This window comes from Lipophrys pholis (assembly GCF_963383615.2).
Source record: "Lipophrys pholis genome assembly, chromosome: 15".
Taxonomy (NCBI): Eukaryota; Metazoa; Chordata; class Actinopteri; order Blenniiformes; family Blenniidae; genus Lipophrys; species Lipophrys pholis.
In genome coordinates, this window is record NC_137642.1 from 12,266,478 (window position 1) to 12,289,544 (window position 23,067).

Here is a 23,067-nt window from a genome sequence, read left to right on the forward strand (position 1 = left end):
TAAAAAAGCCTTTTTTTTACATTTTAAATGACTCTTTTATGTTGTATGTGTGTTGCATGTGGCATTTTTCTTCAGATGCAGCCCTTGTTTTAGGATCAAAGAATGAAAAGGGCAAAAATGTTAACTAATTTCAGAGTTGGTAATATAATTCTGTGGGACTCGGTGTGTGGTTTGATCTAAGCTGGTGGTTTTTAAAATGTGATGCAGGCCTTTCCTGGGGAAAGAGTTTTGTGCGGAAGCAGCAAAAGTCTAATTGGGGGTGGGGTTCTTTTTACTTTAGGATATTTTATTCAAATTTTTGCGAGGAAAAGCTATTCATTACTGTGCTCACTTTCGGATACTTTTAAAATGCCTAACCTATTCTTAGATTCAAGACTCAATAACAAAATGTGCTCTCGATGTGCTTAGATAAAGAGATTTTAGAATTTGATGTAGAAACCTGTATGGCTTTGTGTTTCATATCGCCAACAAAAAACCCCAAAAGTGATTCCTTGTTTTTCCTGTGTATCTTGTATTGGTGATTCAGCTGGCCATCCCCTCTCTCTCTCTCTCTCTCTCTCTCTCTCTCTCTCTCTCTCTCTCTCTCTCTCTCTCTCTCTCTCTCTCTCTCTCCATTTTTAAGCTTTATTTTTCCACCAGCTGTGTCCTTAATGTGTCCTGCATGTGTTTTTTGTCTGTGTATGTTTTTGTTTTGGACGCATATAGGGACAAGGTAGATAAATGAGACACACACTGTGCTTTCCGAAACACAATAGCCCATCACATATAAACACTCGCGCATAGAATCACACAACCACAGCGACGCAACATTTAATCAGCTGAAAAATAGCAGTAATGCTCCATATCTGAATCCCAAGCATTCCCAATTACGCGGGAGATGTGAATGCAACCTCAGCAGAACAGTTGCCGAGCGGAGCTTGGAAATATACAAACACAATAGCCTACCAGCAGAGCGTGCACACAAACATTGGTAATGTGCTGACCTCCTTAGCTGTGGCCTGCAATAGTCAGATATAGAGCTGCTTTGGCGGCACTTGCCGCCCCTAAATCTTACCAGAAACACAGCAAACGCATAATCTCTATTGGGAGAATCACAACATACAACTGCACACAACAGATCAAACAAATATTCCCCTGAGCTCTTGGCTATAGTAGTTCAGGCTGAAAGTGGACCAGCCGAGCAAGGGATTAGACCGAGGCATGGCACTCAGGTTTTTGTCATCGACAGTGGATGAAAGACAAATTCACTGACTGGGTAAATGTCTTTCAAAGCACATCAGTACTGGCAGTCCATTCTCCACACATACATCCGTACATGTTCTGTACAGTTTTATTCAACTTTGGGTAGCCGGGCGCTGGAGAGGATCCCAATTTAAACGCAGATAAACATTCACATATTCTCAAATGATTTCTCGTTTAAGGCTCTAAATTATGTCTCCATGATATAATGTGTCCCCATCACTCACTCACTCACTCACTCACTCACACACTCACACACACTCACACTCACACTCACACTCACACACACACACACACACACACACACACACACACACACACACACACACACACACACACACACACACACACACACACACACACACACACACACACACACACACACACACACACACACACACACACACACACACACACACACACACAAGGGTTGAGTAAGAGCATACTGGGTTATCTGGCCTCAGTCTTTTGGATGGCGGTCCTCCGTCTTCAGGGTGAAGCATGTAGAACAGACGTACCTTGTTGGCATGTTTCTTACTCTGAGAGAGAGAAAGACAAAAAGATCACCGGTGAGTTGAGCTTTAACGTTTCACGTGAGCCAAGTGAAGAAAAAAAAAATCAATGACTGTCACTCCATCTTGCCAACACCGTTCCAAGCTTTCATCTCTGTTTTGGCTGATGATGCTTGCAGACAATCTGCCCCCGGGTAGGTGACTAATGACTCGGGTCAGCCTCGGCTTTGTAGAGCTCTGAGTAATACGTACGAGTACAGAGAAGTGAGGTGGTGAAGACTCTTTACTTCAACTGTACACACCGATTCTTTAACTGGCTGAGGTGAGCTGTAAAATAGATTAGATGGCACAAAGTTAAATTGTAGACTATTTAAGATATGATCTCCAGAAAGGTGTCAGCATTTTTGTAATCAGTCCCTAAAGATGGTGAAAGTAAGCTTCACAGACAAACAAGATTTGCATGTTTTACTTTCATTCATTCATTCATTTTCTTCCGCTTATCCGTTTCCGGGTCGCGGGGGTGACAGTCTGAGCACTGTCACCCAGATCACATTGCACCATTTAAGAACCTTCCTGCAGGTGGTGACACATAATCTGCCAATAAACTGTTCACAACTCATTTCTGAATATTGTGTCCTGATAAAAGGTGTTGGCATAACAACTGGCATAAACAGAAAAAGGAGACTTCTGGGAACAATATGTCAAAGTGGCAAAACATAATAGGATCAAGGTGTTTTTCTTTACTCTTGTGTAAATCACTTCGGGTTTAACTTGTTAATGTGTTGAATACCACATAATATTTTTAAGGACAAGATTAGAGGAAAAGCTGTTGTAGAAAATATTTAATCACTCTCAGCTAAAATTGGTGTTTAGCTGTGAAGACTGGCTTCACATGGGAAAAATAAACATACTGATGGATGTTTACTCTTCCTCTTATGTGATTTATGGTGATTCTAACTTTCAGATTGACTTTCAAAACTATGTCTTAATTGGCAGCACAGCGGTGAGAAATCTCACCTTCATTTTTCGTGTGATTCCTCCCATACTAAATAGATTTCTGCACTTTTTTTGTATTAGATATAATCTAATGTATGAGACGTTAACTTATTATTTTTTTTAAAAGAAAAAAACAGCAGTAGAATGAAAAAAGATACAATTTTGTGGGCTAATGTGTTGGTGAGGCTTCAGCGGAGTCAGTACAAAGTGAGTTAACATTGTGACCACTGACCTAACATTGTGTGCTTTCCTCGTTTGCTGTGGAAACCTGGACTCTACCAAGACATTAGCAGCAGACCCATAAGGTGGAAGAGGGTTCCTCCAAGGAGACACATGGATCAATGACCCATGGATGCTCATGAGTCCGTTCAGCTGTTTTTCTTCCTCGGACCACTTAGATATTCTCAAACCATAGATACTGACCACCTCTGCCTGGGAACACACTTCAGGAGCTGCAGCTTGTGAAATGTCTTGATCCAGTCTGGACATCACAATTTGGCTGGAGTCAAACTTGCTCAAATACTTTAGTTTGTCCCATTTTTTCTGGTTGTAACACAAAAACTGAGGAATAAAATATTACTTGGTGTTTAATCTATCCCAGCCACTAACAGATACCAATAAAGAGTTCACTACACCCGTCAGTAGTCACGATGTTATGGCTAAACGTTGTAGAACGGATGGCTGAACCAATAGTAAATTGTAAATATAATCTTAAAAAAAAAAGTAGAAACATGCTCATAATTTGGAATGACAAAGAATTTCTTTACTTATGCAGTCGCTTCACAGTTTATGTGTTTTCTCTATCGGACTGGGTGACTTTTTACCAAAAAACTGAAATATACTAGTCCAATGGGCAACTTGTTAAAACAATTTGAGGAATATCTTCTCATATGAAACAAGTTTAAACATTAATTTTCACATACATTTTTCTGATAACTTCATGCTTCTTTGAACGCAATGCTATTGTAACGCTGGATGCTTTTGTGTTTGTATCAATTAGTATTCAGAACCTAACCGGAGAGCTTGTACTTTGTTTGCCTGTTTGAAAAGACTTCAAGGACTAAAGTCTGTAAGCTATAACAATAAGGAATATAACAAAATGTTTATGTGAAAGCACAGGGAGTGGTCCTTGTAGCTGCGAGCTGACCCTTTCATACAGGAAAATGAAATTCACTGCATACACTCCAGAGTAAATATCAGTGACTGCATGTGTGTTTAGACAGCACTGTGTGTTTGTGTTCAAGGATGACACTGCGACTATCTTCCTGCATGCGTATAATTTTATTGGCATTGGCTGGCCTTCACTCCTGCCTATTATATAACATCTATTTATCTCCATTTTCTGCTGCTGGGGCAATTTTCCAACAGCTGGTGTGGACAACCATCGTGAATATTGTACTATGACTGCTACACACTTATAAAACATGAGGTTCAAAGTAACAATTACAATAATGACATAACTGAAGAAAGAAATGTGAAACCTTGCACTGACTGGAGACGGAGTTGACTGAATTAATTGGTCACCTTTTGTCGAATGCTTTTTGGATGTAATTGAATATTATGGCACGCAATGGAAGCTAATGGGAGACTCTGAGAAGACACTGTACTTGCTGCTCCAATGCTTGGATTGGATCCGTTGCTCCAGGAGAAGAACCCCCCCCCCCCCCCCCCCCCACGCCACCACCACCACCACCTCCTATGCCTCCTCACTTGTCAGATGTCTGTTAATGTGCTTTGTCAGTGTGTGTGTGTGTGTGTGTGTGTGTGTGTGTGTGTGTGTGTGTGTGTGTGTGTGTGTGTGTGTTGGGGGTCTTGAGTGTAAACTTGTGTTTATAGGTGTTTTAATGGTCATGTATTGGATGGTTTTGAGGAATGGGCTAAAAGCGGGACCTCGTGTCGCCATGGTTACCCGGCACTGACCCTCAGCGCTCGTCCCACTCTAATGGACTCTGCATGTCTCGCTGTTTTTTTCTTTCCTTCTCTGGTTTTCCAAGTGTCAAAGCAACTTGGCGGGAGTGCACAGGGCAGAGGGCAACCGTGAAAAAATGCCTGTCACGTCATTCTGGTGTGTTTGTGTATTCCACAGAAAATTCAAGACAAATCGGTGGTGATCTGGCCACAAGAAACAACGATACAGAGTGTGTATGAAAAGAAGACTTTAAAATGTGAAATGTGGATTTTTTAAAAATAGTCTCTGCCCCAAAAACCTTCTCATTAGCCTGTTGTTGCCCTTGTGTCATAAAAACACCATCAACCTTTATCTTGAGCAATGTAACACGAATGCAAACTTAATATTTAGATTTTTTTAATTTTTATAATAAGTGAGTTGCTTAACATGCTTTTTCTTGTCTTAATGACTTGGAATAGATTTTTGCCACACATCCAAGGCACGGCTAAGCCAGCAAACACTCTTCGAAACTAAACTTCTTCAACAAACAAACCTTTTTAGCTTTAGAAACATGTGAAGTATTCGACGTACAGACACTTCTTTTTGGTGCTGCAATGTCATATTGAGTATTAACTCTCTGCTTTTAATTGAGGAAAATATGTCAACTCTGGGAAACATTGTGATGCAATGATTAGGCTCACTTTAAATCAAATATACTGGATCAAACATATGTAAGTTTGCACATTCTCTCAGTAATCAGGTTTCCTTCCACAGACTACTGTCTATTAGGTTGATTGGAAACGAAATAGTTTGTGCATATGAACGTGAGTGTGGGTGGATGTCTGTCTCTCTGTGTTTGCCTTTCGAAGGACTGGAAATCTCCTGAAAGTGTACCCTGTGTTCTGCCCCGTGTTGGCTGAAATGGGCTTCGGCTTCCTGCAACCCACGACTAAATAAATGAAGTGTAGAGAATGAACGGATGGGTGGGTGAACTCAAAGCATCATCAGAGTTTAGTACCATCTCCTGTACAGTTGAGGTTTCACCCCAGTATTGTCCTGGTGTGACTTGCCGTTTTGTTAAAGCGTGAAGCCAAAGAAACATCAAAACATTTGATTTTTTGAAATTGAAATTTCAAAGTTGTAATGAAAAAAGTGATGCTGCGGCTAATTTTCCTTTTCTTTGTTTTTATTCATTACATTCAAAGTCTTCCCACAGTTTCACACAGTTTTTTTTTCTGCACCATGTCCTTGATCTACTGACCTACTGTGACTGGTGCCACTGAGGACACGCAGTGATGCAACTTGTCGACTCGTCAGCTCTGCTCGAAGCTGCGTTTCTGCCAGACTCAGGATGAGGGACAGAAATGGATTACTGTCAAGTGGATGTTGTAGGTACACAGGCGTGCAGACACACACACACTGCGAGTGTCCCTGCTCCAGTCTCTCGAGATAAGGGCCTTGTCCTCATTAGTCTGCTTGTTAATCCCAATTGTGTCTTGTAATCAAGGACGACCTCAATGCAGTGCATTTCATGCAAGCTTACACTCACATGAACACGTGTGCGCCACACTCACACACATCCGAATCTGGGTTGAATAATGCAAGACCTGATTATTTAATGGCCATCCATTAAATTACTCGTTGAGTCTGCTGACAGAGGTAGACTACATTAAAACAAATAGTGTGTGTGCGTGTGTGTGTGTGTATAAGCAAGCTTGCAAGTAACTAGCATTACCATGCTGCATTAAGTCTATGTATAATAGATGAGCACCATTTTGAACGGCACAAGCACAAATTGGTACAAATAAGGCAGTTGCAGAGTGTACAGTGCAGGAATCTGCCTGTGAATCACATTTGTTTGTTTTCTGCAAAAGAGCCCCCCCCCCAATGTTTCATTCCAACCAGAAATTATTTTTCCCTGGTAAAACATAGGCAGAAGGACTCACCTCATAGTGAGCGGTGCGCTGGGACTCGGAGATGAGCTGGGCATTGCAGATGTTACAATAGCTCTCTGTGAACAATCCTCCATCCACGACGCCCGCAGACTTCATCTTCATCTGAGACTGCACACACACACACACACACACACACACACACACACACACACACACACACACACACACACACACACACACACACACACACACACACACACACACACACACACACACACACACACACACACACACACACACACACATATGCAAATAGGAACATGATTAAAATGCAGGACAGAATAAATGTCAGGGAAGCTTGCAATGTGTGTTCGAGGTGCATGAGCGTGCAAATATCTTATCTCAATTTAGAAGTACCCCCCCCCCCCCCTACGCCCCCACCCCCGCCCAAGAATGACAAATTCATGATGACAGCTCAACTCAAAATATGTTGATCTTCTCTGTCAGAACATCCTCTCATGGATGACTTTGGCTCCAGTCTTGGAAACAGTGGCCTGAGGCCACAGCTTGAGTTTTTGTGTGTTTGACTTGGAAAAGAAACTAATTTGTTGTGTATTTCTTTCATCATTTAAAAACACCTAAACATGAAACTAAAAAGACTTGCCTACAGTCAGCTGTGATCCACTCTAGTGTCTCACAACCAGAGGTGGGTAGAATACTTTAGGAATGCTAAAGTAAACGTGTTGTTGTATTGGCATAGTATTACTCAAGTGAAAGTCAAGAGTCGGCATCCAAAAGATTACTTGAGTAAGAGTAGTTAAGTGAAGTGAGTAATTGGTGAATAACCTCATTATTGTTTGGTGAATTGGGATGTTGATGAGTTGGTATGTGCAACTAAGAAATTGGAAACAGATTTTCCACCAACGTAACGCATTGACGGAGCGTCAGCGTGGAGAATTTGATCTGTGTTATCGATAAAACATTTGTTTTCCTTTTTTTTTCCTCACAATTTTTTTATATTTTAAATGGCACAGAGTGTAAAGTGTGAACTTAAACATATTCCTTTGCAGCAAGCAAGGACACACGTTGAACATTTTCTTAAAAATGATAGAGATTTACAATGTTTAAGTTAATTTTAATTATTTAACTTGACCCATTTTTCATTTTCACTACGAGGCTGCCTTTTGCAGCTCAACTGCAATCTAAAATAAAAATAAAATAAAAAAAGCTTCACTTACATTTGGAGACATTATTATATTCAACAAATAAATGACAGAGCAGCAGTGACTCTGATCTGCCCACAAAATCCTAAAAAGCACTATGTACACAGTCAGAGATGTTATATCAACACTGAAGAATTATTCAGAGCGTTATTTCATATTGTAACATCTTGAAATGTTTGTTTTTGTGACTTTTATATGGAGTGTTGAGGCTGAGATTTATAAGACTGGTGTATTGCTGTAGCCTTAGCCATATCAATAAGCACACTAAAATAATGAGTGAACTGATGAGCAGCAACTTCATATGCATTTCAAACATCCTGGACTGCAAATGGTAATGTCACTGTCTCTATAATTGTGATATACTTGGTTCATGCAATTTAGAGAGTGCAACTTATGAGAGTTACACCATGAATCATGATTCTATCCCAGCAGCAGCAGCCAGAATGTAATGGCTGTGCACTGCTGCTGAATGCATATTGGGGAAACTTTGTAACCCTTTACTTAAACTTCTCAGCATTTTGGAACACAGGCAGGAAGTAATAATGATGCGGTAATAAGAATGGTGCAGCCGCGTGGGTTACAGCTTCAGTTAACTGTTGAAAAGGTTTAATGCAGGATCCCCTGGTGAGAAACAGTGTCTTAAAACCTTGTCAGAGCTCAGAATACTGAACCAGTAAAACCAGAGAGAAGCAGCAACCCACTGGGAGCTGTGGCTCTGGCTTCTAACAACCTGGCAGCAATGTTTTCCTTTTCTTTTACACTGAGTCCTCTAATAGAAATGGTTTAATGATGTGCACTGGGGTCTTCTGTTCAATTTTCCATTCTCTTCATTATGTGTGCCCTGAAGGCACCACTCTGACTGGGTTAGGGTGAGTAACGGGTCTGAAGGGAAAGGTCCGGGAACATCAACTATTAAACTGGATGAGGTCTTTTGGCCGAAGAAACAACAGGGCCAAAGTGTTTTATCGCCCGGGTGCTGCGGTGGTCAGCTCCTGCAGCTTTGTGAGAATAAGGTCTTTAATACAGCGTGGCATCTCCAGAATTGCACATAAACTCAGACAAAACCTCGTCAATATGTCAGCTGAGAAAGGTAGTGACGGGAATTGGTATCCTTTATCTCATGTCCAATGCTTAATTACTTTTAGCCAATGAATTTGCTCAATACTTCATGCACACATGAACACCAACAGTCTACTATCGGTAAGGTAATTAGCCTCGTCTGTTCTTCTTGTCTGTTTAGTGAACTCTGGGTTTTCCAATCAACTACAGTCCTGCTGTAGAGACACTCTCTAATTTGTAATGGAAAGTAAAACACAACTCAGCCCTATACATTGATAATGAGAACCACTGTATTTGATTTAAAAACAACAGATGCTTCTGTTTCTTCAGCTTGTGCCCAGTAAATTCTTTAGGAACGCATACCTGTGATGTGTAACGGTCCTTCTAAAATGCCACAGATGACAAATTTAGTCCAGAGGCCTTAACATCTTATTGCCTACACTATAGTGTGCTGCACAGCACAAGGGTATAGATACTGTATATGTTGCACGCTGACATTACTCAGTGGAACATGTAACATCCCAGTGTTTTGAATGAACGAAAGATCTTGTGTTGTTTCACTGGACGTCAGCCAGGCATACGAGAATCTTTCGTTTAATCTCTGAGCTAATTAAAAGCGAATGTGGGTGCAGAAATATCCTTATCTGCCTAATATCTCTATTACTGCTGATTATTACATGCAAGATGGGAGATGCACGATAATTAATAGAGGCAATCTTTTTGGTTAGATTAATGGAAAGGCAAGGCTAACGGAGCAGAAAGACAGAAAGACAGATTGTGGAGCACATGATAAGAGAGGTAAAGCAAGAGGAACAGGTTTTATAGAGAGCACTGAACATGACAGTTGTGTACGGCATGGGTTCTGGGCAATCTAATATAGTCTAACTTCAACATAATTTTTTGATCTTGCTTCCCAAAATAGGCATGAATAATATGTGACTTCTTTTTTTTACGTCAGCACAGTCAAGAAACCATCAAAAGGTAAACTATACCTGTATTCTATTTCTGTCTCCGATGCATGCAGAGGTTAGTAGACTAAACTATTTCAGTATTTATGGGGGAACTATGTAACGAGCCCAGAGGGGTTCTTTATTCACCAGTCTGCATCAGAACAATGATGCAATGCAGGTCCATCTACTACAAGGTGAATAGTAACACACGCTACTATACAAATAAAAGCATACAAACTATGCACAAGAAGTAAGGGAATGTCTGTTGATGTAATCATACCTTTTAATAGAATGTGTAATACTGTTAAGCCTGAGTGTCTGCCAACATGTACATTGCAACCTTGAAATATTTAACAAATCATTTCTGTCAATACGAAATACCCTTTCTTTGCTGTTGATATTGACTTTTCTGTCGAGGTTCCAATTCCCTCAGTCAACATTTTGCCTTCAGCACTTGGATTGTAAGGTCAAAGTGCAAAGAAGACACAGAGAGCGCTTTGCTTATTGCGGCACTAACTACCGGCGAAAAAAAGCTTGCTATCATTGGAGGCAATCTCAATTCAGAGAGATATCGAGATGAAATTCTGCTACCAGTGGCGATCCCATAAATCCACAGCCTGGGGTCAAACTCTAACCTGCAAGATGGTAATTTGCAACCTGACAGAGTGATGTTCATCACTAGAATATAGGAGTAGAGCAGATTGAATGGCTTGTCAGGCCGGTTGGAGCCAGAGCGACCAACACAACCACTTTGGGTGCCTTGCAACAAAAGCTAGTTGAAGAATGGGATCCCATCCTACAGCATTGAGTGGAGAAGGTGCCTTCTAATTATGAGTGAAGCTCCCGTTTGTTCAATGATCAAAGTGTTGTAAAAACATAAAGAGTAATCTGAGTGATCACTCTGATGAAAAAAAAACACATTACAGTTATTGTAAATATTCAATGCTCAACAATGTTACAACTACAGTAAGTTGAAATAAGAGGGTGACAAAAAAGGTAGAAGTAATAGTATAACCAGTCAGGGATTGTGAGGAACCCAAAAGCAGACTCCATAGAAAATGCACAGGGTTTGTTAAACAGAGCCAAGGCAAAGGTTTTCAAAAGCACAATCCAGGAGGGAAGTCAGAAGCAGAGTCCAAAAAAAAATGGAACACAGTTAACAAAAGGGGAAAAAAAACACAGCAATGCGCAGGATGTCAGAGGCACAGTGCAAAGACAACTGAGCACAGAGACGTGAGGCAAGGAGGTTTAAATACACTGAGAAGAGGAGGACACAGGTGAGACTCGTTAGACACTAATCAGACACACAGGAAGGACAAGTGTGCGGCGACACGAAGCAGACAGGTGAGCGCAAGATAAAACTTTACACAGACACAGGAAAAACAGCAAATTATGTGTTCTAAACTATGAGCAGTGACGTAAATCTAATGCTGAATTAAGCGTCTCTGATGGTGAGTCTGTGGGGTGGAAGCAGCTTGACAAAAGTTAAAGAATGAATGAGTGATGATGAGAAAAGGCAACAACAAAACAGCTGAGAAAGAAATACCAGCTTTCAGACATTAGCGCTAATAAAAGTAAGGTAACTTTAACTCAGGGGCTTCAAATCCATCGCCAACACTGAAAGTGAGCTAAAACCGACTGGAGCTAAAAACTCCTTCAGGCTGTGGGACGGAGAGACAGCAGCTCTTTATGTTGTTAGATGTCTTCACCGATGACAAAAGTAATCTGTTACTGGAGTTAGAGGCAGGAGACAGGTGTGGCAGGGAGTTAACCGCAACCAGGGGGAGATACCGAGGACATCTGGTGGTTACATGAGGTGACAACACTGTATAAATAAATAGTCAAGAAGCTCAACGGTTAAAGTGAGGACAGAGATAAAGATTACACAGAAACAGGAACTCGAATCAAAAATGAAAAAGCTCTAAACTCAATTAAACAGAGGACTGCGAAGACGATAACTCTAAGTGAGCACAAAAAAGCCTGAGGCATCTGAAGACAGGATGATCCTGCGGGGGATTCTCTTGAAAGACCACATCAAGTATTTAACACACAAGTGAACTCTGAGCCTTCGCTGAAATCTCAGCCTCTGGCTCCTCATTCATTAAAAAGCTGTCTCTGAGCTGGATGGGATTTTTTTTTTCCTTTTTTTTTGATATCTCGTAAATAGAATCACTTAAGACTAATTTCTGCAGCCTGGCCTGAGAATATAAATTAAGCTGTAATATGACGTGCAATTGTCTTGTAAGTGAGAATCTAATTTATTTAAAAAAAAATAAAAAATTTGTATGTTCTCCCCTGTGTGCGTTGGCTTTCACCAGATGCCTGGAGTCCTTCCACAGTCCAAAAACATGCATGTGAGGCGCTTTTCTCATCAACAGCAAGTGAAACAATAAACAATAAAAGCATAACTTTCAATATATGCTTCAAATTATAAATATTGAATAAGTCTTTATCCATAGTCTGCAACTGTTAGATTTATGGTTCTACAATAAAGGTTATTTCACGTATTTAATTTTATAGATTTTTTTATTTGTATGTCTTACCTCACAATATACCTTCATTGGTGAACTGACATACAATGCATGCCTCATCATAGATATGAAAAATGGAGATAAAGACTGTTAACAACAAGTGGCTGAGGGAAGTGGGACTTTTTTAGAAGAGCGCACCGTCTGCTTCCACTTTTTTTCTTAGCTCCTATTTCATATCACTTCTTGTTTTGGAATAAAGTAGCTCTAATTTAAACTGTCAAATTATGCATATAGACGATGAAATATTGACATCAGCCTGCGAGCCAATGACCTGTCCAATGAGTCACCAGTGGGAATAATGAGAAAGGGTTGCAGGGTTAATACTGTGGAAGTCTATATCATGAAAGCACTCGGCTTGTCACTTTGATGTTTCGCATTACAATTTTTGCTCGTTTCACTCCTGATAATGTAATCTTTTTAAACTCTGTCGGCCTCCCACCCCTTCACTCTACACACACATATACACACACACACACACATTCACACACGTTGAAGAGTCATAAGCCTCCCCTTTGTACAGTAACAATCAAAGGTACTACACAGAGAATCAGGTCTTCAAAGGAGCTGGAGACTGGAGTCTCAATCGAAATTCACATTTCATTCTGTTTGCACTGCAGGAACTAGCTTTGTAGTATTCTAGTATCTAAATGCAAATGGAATACATGCACAAGCTCAATTACAGAAGAGGTACAAGGGCACAAGGTTTGGTGTGGGAAATAAAACTGCAGCCTAACAGAGGCGGATGACATGAATAAGCAGTTTGATGAGTCTATTTCTCAGCGCTTCACCCCAACGGAGGGTAAATTCTCTTTGGTAGACAGAGATTAGACTCAAGGTAAAGCAAAAACTGCAAGGTCACGGATATACTCCTTCATAGGAGTGTTAATATATGTTGTTTTTTTTCATTGATTCTGAAATATGTCCTTTAGGCAGAGATTAATCATCAGGGATGTTGTAGTCGAAGTGAAGAAGTGTAGATAAACTGTTGTCTTAAGTATCTTCCTAATAAATTGCAATGCAACCTGTGGCTAGAAACATTAATTCATCTTGCGGATATGTCCTGATGTATTTTATGATACAGATGCATAATATACAACAGATATGTGCTCCAAGCTCCACTTTTCCAAAGAGATCTTGATGTAAATGAGATGTATTGGATAGATAGTATTTTAAGACGAGAATAAAAAGCCTTTCCAAGGTATAGGGGGTTTACTCATTGAGCACCTTTCAGCCACAAGGCAATTTAAAGGGATTTCACAGAGCCTATAAAGCCACTAAGCCTAAGTGCTGAACATATGGTATCAATTAAAATGTCTATTGGAAAGAACATCCGAATCTTTTATGATTGAAATGTGCTACTTTTCTATAAGCTCATCCAACACTTTGGTGACAGCCAGAAGATTCCCACAAGTTTACAGTGAATCATTTTTTGCGAAGGTTTATGATTTGATGACAATGAACTCTAATATCTCTGGTGTTCTGGCATTTTGCCTCGTGCCTTCGTAAACTTAGCATTTGTGGTGGACTGAAATGTCACAGCAAATATTGAAGGGATTTTATGCCTTGGTTATTCTTTGTGAGCCCATGGCATTTACTGTAGCACAATCATGAGGGAAATATGTTTGATTCATTCGCTTCTTTGGGAGAGTAAAAACATTTTTTTTTATAAAAAATCCTTATGCTCCCCAAAACCACATCAAAAATACATGAAAAGCAAATAAATCAATTTTGACAAATTATTATATACTTCAGCAGTAATTGCAATGGGATTTTTGTTGTTATTAATGAATGACTGTTGCCATGGTAACAGGCTAAACAAAGACTATTTGATCTGGATTTTAACAAATGAGCCATGTCCTACCTAAATCACAAAGTCAACATGCGACAGTGTCATGGTCAGTATGCATGAAGAGACAGGTGATCTTCTGGGAGTCTGAAAAATACCAACACAATTCTTCTTACTGGTCTATACTTGTTTGTTTTCAGGCGCTATGCAACTATCACCAGGTATGCCATATGTTAGTACACTAAAAGAAGTACATGGTTTGGGTGACAGCTTGTCCCTACATCACCCTGTGATTGGTGCACAACCAGTGGACAGACGGACTGCGCCGTATTGTTCAGATGAGATACCACCATACGCATTACGTCTTAAAGGGGACATATCATGCTAAATCCACTTTTTTAGCCCTTAAATGCATTTTGTTGTATATTTAGAGTGTTTAGAAGTACAGAAAAGTTCAAAGTAGTCTCTTCAGGTGCTCCGTTGATATCTTTATATTCTGTTTTGGTCATATTTTGCAATCTGTTTCGATTTTTCTATTCTCTATTACGTTTTTTGAACAATGACGTCACAGTATTCGCAGCGGAACTGCCAAATTAGGACATCGACACTTCGAGCAATCCGCCATTTTTGTTTCTCGCTGCGATTTTGTAGTCCAACCGAAGTTACGAGAGGATAAGTCGAAATGTTCGGTTGTTGGATGGAGTAACCCACAAGCTTCGTTACACCGTCTCCCAGCATCAGAACCTTTTCGAAGTGCCTGGTTGAGTTTTATTTTTCACAGAAATGTACCCACATCTGTGGGTAAGGTCATTTTTTTGTGCGCGAATCACTTCAAGAATGACTGCTTCAGCAACCTCCGCCAGTATAAAGAAGGATTTGCCGAAAGACTTCGTCTGATTGAGCGGTCAGTTTCTTCTATCTATGGAGACGACGAACAGAGCACTTCGGTAAGCTGTATATAACGCTAAAAAGTGTGATGATAAGACGTCTCTGTCATTGTTTTGTTAGCATTAGCAGTTGCACCATCTTCATATGTTAGCGCTGTGTGCTCGTTTTAGATTATAATGTCACTTCTGTGTTAAATAGTCGTTGTAATACAGGCAGTATTGTAGTAGTGGGCATGGATGGAGAAGTTAGTGTAAATATAGTAACACACCATTGCGTTACATCCATATGAAGACGTTGTTCTGCAGGTGCATCATCGTCATTTTCATCTCGCTCCGCCGGGTCCGACTCTGGCTCCAACATGTATGGCTGGATGGACAAATCTTCCCTTGTTGACATTTTGTAAATAATGTGTGAATATAAAGTTTCTGCGCCGCTAGATAATTGTATCTGTTCTATCAAACTACAAAGATGGCCGAACAGGGTGGCGTTGAACCGAGTGTCACCTCTGCAACCTGGAGAGGAGGCGGGGTATGAAGTGTCTCATTTGCATTTGAAGAGACCGCCCCAAAACGAGTTGCTCTCAGAAGCACATCAGAAAAGGGGTAGAAAAGGGGCCTGTGGAGCTATAATAATGAGGAATTCAGACCCAAGCATTGCAGTTCCGCTTTATATAGACCACAACTGTATGATTTATATGTAAAAAGGAAGGATTTAAAAGCATGATATGTCTCCTTTAAAGAACCCTTGAAAGCGTCTTCTTTTGTTCACACTGGTGGAGGACACTGCAGAAAAACAAACAAAAAAGAAACGTAAACCCTAAATGAAACATGAAGAATTTTTCTTCTGGGTTCTTTATTGAGCTTCCTCTGTCCAAACAAACATCAACCTCCATCTGTTAAATAAACGGGTTTTACAGTGACGTTGCCTTCCAGTGCTCAAAGGCCAATCTACAGAGAAAGCCCCTCAGACACATCACTCACCTTCCATCTTGTAGGATACACTATTTAGACAGACATGCAGACTTTTGTTTCTTGATCTGGGATGATCTATCTGGTAATTAGTTTTTGATTTTCACTTACTGCCCAAAACACATTTTTAATGAAGGAATCATTCAAGCTGATTCCTTAAAGATGATCCAACAGGAATTCTGTTTACATCCAGTAAATTACTGCTGTCAGCCTGACGGAGACATTCATGTGGCGGATCTCCTTACAGCTTATCTGTGCTGACAGACACAAAACTGGTTCTGAGGACAGAGATGCCAAATGCAGGTCAGAATTAGTGAAGATTGAATCAAATGCTCAGCAGCACTTCTGTGCCGCTCCTCTTTCTCATACTAATGTAAATTCACAATGAGGTCAAGTTAGTTTATAAAGAAACTATTAGTCACCTCAATTTATCTAATTTGTTTGGATTCTATAACCTCAATTTCTTCAAAAGACCTCCTTTTTACACGAGGGTACTTGGCTGGTTTTCTTCATAAAGATCTTTCTCTGTGGACCATTAGTTGTTAATGGTATTAATAACAGAACGACCGCCTCAGGCCACAATGTGGAGTCATTAGAGGGTGAAAGTCTATTATCCCAGGCAAAGTTAGGGTTTTTTTTTTTGGTTTAGCTGAGCACATCTCTGCCTCAGTGTGCGTGCGTGCGTGCGTGCGTGCGTGCGTGCGTGCGTGTGTGTGTGTGTGTGTGTGTGTGTGTGACTTGTAGCCAACATGAGCTAATGGTGGGAGACTAAAAGCGGCCTGAAGTTTGAATGGGGGCTGTTATTTCACTGTAGCATATGGAGAATGCTACGGTGGGTTGCAACAGAACTGCTGGAGTTTGTATTTCATTAGCAACTCATTATACTATTTTTATATTTAGGGAGAATTGACTAAGAAGGCAAAATCAGAGTGTCGTCCCTAAAAACAGGGACACTGCAGTAAGCAGTGACTGAAAGTCGTATTTCAATGTATGGATATTCCTAAATCTATGCAACCACTTAATATAAATAATTTAATAGTGCATTTCAAAGTGCAATATACAACTGTATACTATATAACCATATTACAGCAAAACAGCAGATTTCCCATGAGGCAACATGCACTGGAACACAAAGATAGGCATTAGATACTGAGCAAGAGTAAAAAATCCAAATAACAAATTCCAAAAAACAAATAGCAAGCATAAAAGAAATGGGATGTAAAATGAGTAGTGTGACCAAACAGAGACAAACCACATTATTCTTTGTAATAACATTCCTGACTCTGTTTCTCTCAACACTCTCTGACTTACTTTATCCTTGTTAAAACCAATTGAGTGCAAACAGCTAATCAGCAGTATGACATTTTCTCTCCCAATTAATAAAATGAGCCTCTTGTTCTGAGGGACCAAAGGTCTGCACAAAATGATACAGAGCCATCACACTGAATGCGCCCCCGACACTGCGAGGCGGGTGGTTCGACTATAACGCAGGTGTATAAATAGTAAGAGTATAATGCAGCTGAGAGCTGATGATGTATTTAAGCCCTCCAGGGACATGTACACAAATATCATAGCAGCATCAACTGTCAATCCTGGGGCTTGTTTTATACATGCATGTGTGTGTCTGACTAAATGTCTGCTGCCATCCCTGCAGGGAGTCAGAGGTGATAAACCTATTTTATACTCTTTTTGTGTGTAGCGGATGTTTGTGAGTGCAATGCTGAATTATGTAGAGTTAAAGCATAAAGAGCTTTCCTTGATTGCTACTGCACGTTCAGCTTTACTGTAAAGTAACTGTAGAAGTGATAAAGAACGGTTCTGGCTGTTTTCAGGCCGGACAGGGCCGGATCAGTATTTCTTGGGATTGCTCTTATGAAGATTGATTGTGCTTAACTTTCACACTGCTCGGATCTTTTGTTTACTCAGTTTGCTGGTAGCTCTGCTCTTTAAAAGGGTGCAAGTTTTATTACTTTTAAAGAATTGATTAAGCCTTTTGAGTTTTGGCTCTTGAACGCTGCGGTTCCTCGAGGGGCAGCAACAGGAGCAGGGAAGCAATCAGGGGCATCGATTCTGGCTAATAGAATCAATGAACTGTTAAATGATTAAATTAAAAAAAAGTATAGTCCACGTTGAGGGGAATCTAAAAGCAATGTTGACCAAAACTTTGAGGGTGTTTACCTCAAGCTTACATTCAAGCAGGAATGCTTCTGGAAGCAAATCTCACCTACATACTACACACATGCTCACGGCCACTCTACTGAATATTTCAATCACATGAGCTTTGTTTTTCTCCATTTCATGCATGAAACTAAACATGTTTTAAAAAAATAAGACTGTGAGTTTGATAAAAGCATTGAGGAGATAAACTTCTTTATTTTCTCTCAGAGATGTTAAAAAAAGGCAGCTTTTGCACAAATATCACTGATAATTTGATACTTCAGCAAGTCATTTGTTGTATGATTTGTTGCTTGGTTTCAGCAAAAATGCGCAATGTTTGCATACAGAAACATAACGCAATACATATAAATATCATGTCCTAGGTACGGTATGAGCATGCACATTCAAAAAGAGGAGTACTAATGTGTATCAGATAAGACTATGTGATGACATCCAATTCACACAGACACAGAGGTATGAATTAAAGAGGGTGTCACCTTACAGCACTTAACCGACAGAAATGAACAGTATGGAGAGTTTGAGCTTCTATAATGTTGCTCATGTGAGCCTGCTTTTGACAATGTGTAGTTTGACAAAGCAGAAAAACTGATTTGGACAAATGCAGAAGAAAAGAGCCCATTCTACATCTGATAGGCATATTTTTTTTCTCATTGACTAATGCACCCACAGTCAACCCCCCCCCCCCCCCCCCCCCCCCCCCCCCCGCCGCCTATTTCCTCTCGATCTGGCAGAAGGCCAGTTTCCGTACATGGTGACGGAGAAAAAGAAAATTGATTTCTAAAGAGCTCTGTCTGCAATGCCGGATATGAAATATGCAACCAGTTATTTAGTCTAACACTGATATTAACATAACACGACAGTCGTGTCAAGATATATATATTAAAGATGTATCTCTTGTTCACTCCGAGAAATTTGTGAAATAGGCTAAATGTGATGAATTGCCACTCCTTCAAAGGGAGCCAAATAATTGTCAAAACGACACGGTTTTATTGATATCTAGTTTGTTCAAGACGAGAACAAAGCTCTTTGGGAGAGTGGCACTGATGCGTTTATCAGGCGCACACGGTATCTTGATCATGTTGGCGTGGCAGGCGGCTCCATATTAGTTATCTTGCAGCTATTAATGACTGAACACTGTGAAAGGGCAAACGGCCCACACCGTGATGTACATGGTCACACACGTTAACGGAGCTGCAGATTCACCCCCTGCCTAGACGACTCACGGTCTGCAAAAAGGTCACAGCGCACAATGTGTGTGTGTGTGTGTGTGTGTGTGTGTGTGTGTGTGTGTGTGTGTGTGTGTGTGTGTGTGTGTGTGTGTGTGTGTGTGTGTGTGTGTGTGTGTGTGTGTGTGTGTGTGTGTGTGAAAAAATATATTTGAGGAAGAAAACATACACGTAAAGACGTACACCTACACATAATGCACCATCAATCGTAAAGAAACTAGAACGATCACACGCCCCTGAAAATAGACACACACACACACACACACACACGCTCAATCAATCCCTGTCCTATTAAAGAAAGCGAGGAAGCAGCAGCCACTTTTCAAGATCATCATGGCTTCAATTACTGCACTTGGTGCTATTGGTTTTGACGCTGTGTGTGTGTGTGTGTGTGTGTGTGTGTGTGTGTGTGTGTGTGTGTGTGTGTGTGTGTGTGTGTGTGTGTGTGTGTGTGTGTGTGTGTGTGTGTCTATGCTTAATGTGCGGCAGAAAATCTGACATATTCTCTTTGAGGGAAAAGCCGATAAGCTGACTGAGATAACTTACCCATTCTTAAAGCAACAGAGACGATGAAAGACAGAAATGTGAGACAATGAAGATTCTGTACATAGGCAGCACTACATATAAAGTCTCTTTGCATATGTCTGACATGATAAAAATGCTAATTGTCATACTTAATTTATTTGGAGTTAATTTTCCTTAAGATCATTTGTGTCTGAGAATATAATTTATAATGACACGTACAGAAAACTGGTGTCTGAATGTTAGTTAGTACAATCCACCTTCTACACCACTTATCCTGTGCAGTAGCAGTGTGCTGGAGCCAATCCCAGCTAATATGGGTGAGGTCAGGATACACCTTGGACAGGTCACCAGTCCATCACAGGGCAAACACACAGAGACACAGACAACCACCAACACTTCACACATATAGGGACAATTTATGGTCATCAATTAACCCATGACCTTATTGCTGTGAGGTGAGAGTGCTTACCACAGTGCCACCATGAGGCCCATTAGTAATATAATAAAACATATAAACAAGAATTGTGATGACTGGCTAACAGAAATATCAAAGCCTATGCTTCTTTTCATTGTTTCTCATTGAAGAAAACTGCCTTGCAGTTTTAGTTACTCATTTTAAGTCCAATAAGTTTCTTGTTTTCTGGACCCTGAATACAGTTTATCAACACATTTCAAAGCAGTTGTTGAGTTATGGTCTAAAATGCTGAATATGGTGTTTTTCTCTTTAATTGTAGCTTTCATATGCTCTCTTGGCCTATCTGCTGCATTGACCTTAGGTACAGTAAAAGTAAGGGCAGGCAGGATCGATTGGAGAGCAGGAGATCACTTGTGCTGACTCCTGATCAATAACTGTATGTAAACAGAGCATGAAGCCTCAGCGCAGCTCGAACGGCTGGGCTTCATGTGGAAATTTAGAAGCAGTGTAACTCAGCGGAAATGCACGAGCACAGGAAAGAGTGCAGTGAGTGTCGCCTGAGGAGAGAAAAAAAAAAAGATTGAAGCGATGGCTGCATGCGATGGCATACATACATTCCAGCCGTCTGCATACATGACACTTCGTTACAGTGAGTCTGTGTGATATTTTGGGATAGTCCATAACGTCTGTGGCTTGGTCATGTTGACATGAAGGTGAGAGCTCTGAAAAGACCATAAGCCGGTGTCATCCTGCCACAGACGCCTACCACGAGGCTGACTGGACATTCCTCCCAAAGTGACAGATACTCACATTGAGATGGCTCTGAATGAGTTGGACAGGCGTCAGTGTAACTGGATGCAGCATCAAAATAAATCCATATAATATCTGACATCTGTCTGATTTTCATATTTCACTTTAAGTCATTATTGAAGGTGGGGCAGAGCTTGGATTTGCACCATGAGGGAAAGCTCTGTGTCCAATTTAAACTGTGCCATGGTTGCCAACTATCTCAAAATTCAATAAGAAGTGAAGGATAACTAAAATCTACTGCAGTTTCCTGTAATAGTCTATTGCTGGGAAATTAATATGCAATTATGTTTGATAAGCCATTCATCAGTCAGCTCATCTATCCAGTCCAAAGTCCAATCATTCTCTGGTTTCACCTTTTCCAAAGTGGGACTTAGTTGCTTTATCTATCTTTGGTTCTGTACAAACTAAAAATCTGTGTGGTTCCACTGTTGGTCAGACAAGGCAACACTTCCAGCTTCTTTATGTTGGACTATTGCATCCCAGAATGGATATTTCCTTGAAGTTTGGAAGTCTGACTAATTAACGACGAAAACGATGTGGATGATGCCACTGATAAAATAGATGAGTCAGTGGATGCTGTTAATCTACATATAAATATAATATCAGTTTGAGTCAGAGGGTATGATCTATAGATATACTGAGTGAGTGAACAAACTTTCGCTTTTCTGCTTGGAACTGTCACACGACCTTGGTGACGGTGTCTATCGATAACTGATGATAAACAGCCCGTGAACAGTGATTCTCCGTCAGTCCAGCGTCCTTTGCTCACCTTGCGCAGAGGCAGCGACTCCTCTCCACCAAGCCGACAACCATCCGCCAACTGCGTCCCTTAAATCCTCTCAGCGCACCTGTGCGTAAAATCCCTCCAAAACTTCACCGGGGGCCGGAGCTGCTCTGCATTGAGATACTTTCGAATAGTTCTTCTCTTCAATGTGCGTCGTCCTCCTACTACCAAGAAATTAAGAGGGAAAGAAAAGAAAGAAAAAGCAAACTCCGTGCTGCAGCTCTAAGTCGTGATGCGCGTGTCCTTTATAGCGACTCCTCTTAGGTCCGTCGTATAGCGGAGGCGCGAGGAACCGGAGCTCTGTTGATATCATCCACTTTTACTCCGACCGAAAGGCACCGCGGCGCGGAGGGAAAACAAAAGCCAGAAGAAAAAAAAAAGACTAAAAGAGAATCGTGAGGAAGGAAGGATAGGAGGAGGAGGTGGGGGAGAGGAGGGGGAGGAGAAGAAAGTGTGAGCAGCCTTCAGTGGGATGAATGAAAGACGGAACGCGCTCTGCGCTCACGCAGCGTGCGCGATAGTGTGCGTCCGCTGAATGCTCGATTTGTAGAGAGAGCGAGGCTGGTGGAGCGAGGAGATCTCTGCACGATGCACCCACCTGAACACGATCTCACCACTTTCCTGGTCATAATATCACTGTCACATTGATGTGGCGTTTCTGTTCTTTTCCCCTTCTTTCTTCGTGCCCTCGAAGTGTTTATGCTGCACTCCCACAATCACCTGGTCACACTCACTTACACTTCGTAATTGCTTGTAATTATATTATGGCGCATAGACAGTGTTGTTGCCATCAGGATGGTGCCAGTGGTGTTAAATGGTGACCAATTAAAAGGTCAGATTCGTGCACCCACATGAATCTTCGGAGCGCATGGACGATAACTGCCATTTGTTGCAATCCCATGAATAGCTTGACCTCTTAACACTTCTAAAATTATACAAATTACATGGTCCAGGAAGGACATGACACTATTCACTTGTGCTTACAATCCACAGATATAATCTGACTTGCTAAGAGGAGTGACAGCGTGTGAGCCTTATACAAACTGCTGTGACCTGTCCTTGCTATTTATTTTCTCAGTTATGATGGGATTATGTGGTTTCTCTCACCATTTTATCTGCTGTTATCCACTGATGACAGGAAGGATTTTGAACATATTGCTGTGATATTCATCCATCCAAGTTCCATACCAGTTA

At 40.9% G+C, this 23,067-nt stretch overlaps 1 protein-coding gene across 1 annotated transcript in view; it reads right to left on the minus strand.

Annotated features, from left to right (window-relative positions):
• LOC308120575 (zinc finger matrin-type protein 4) overlaps window positions 1–22,425 on the minus strand; it is a 53,579-nt gene extending 31,154 nt beyond the window's left edge. The window contains exons 1-3 of the mRNA XM_080481246.1: window positions 21,859–22,425; window positions 6,582–6,698; window positions 1,686–1,778 (exon numbers count right to left, since the gene is read on the minus strand). Coding sequence (XP_080337372.1) covers window positions 1,686–1,778; window positions 6,582–6,692 — 204 coding nt within the window. The 5' untranslated portion in view covers window positions 6,693–6,698; window positions 21,859–22,425. The remainder of the gene's footprint in view (window positions 1–1,685; window positions 1,779–6,581; window positions 6,699–21,858) is intronic.
• Window positions 22,426–23,067: the final 642 nt, after the last annotated feature.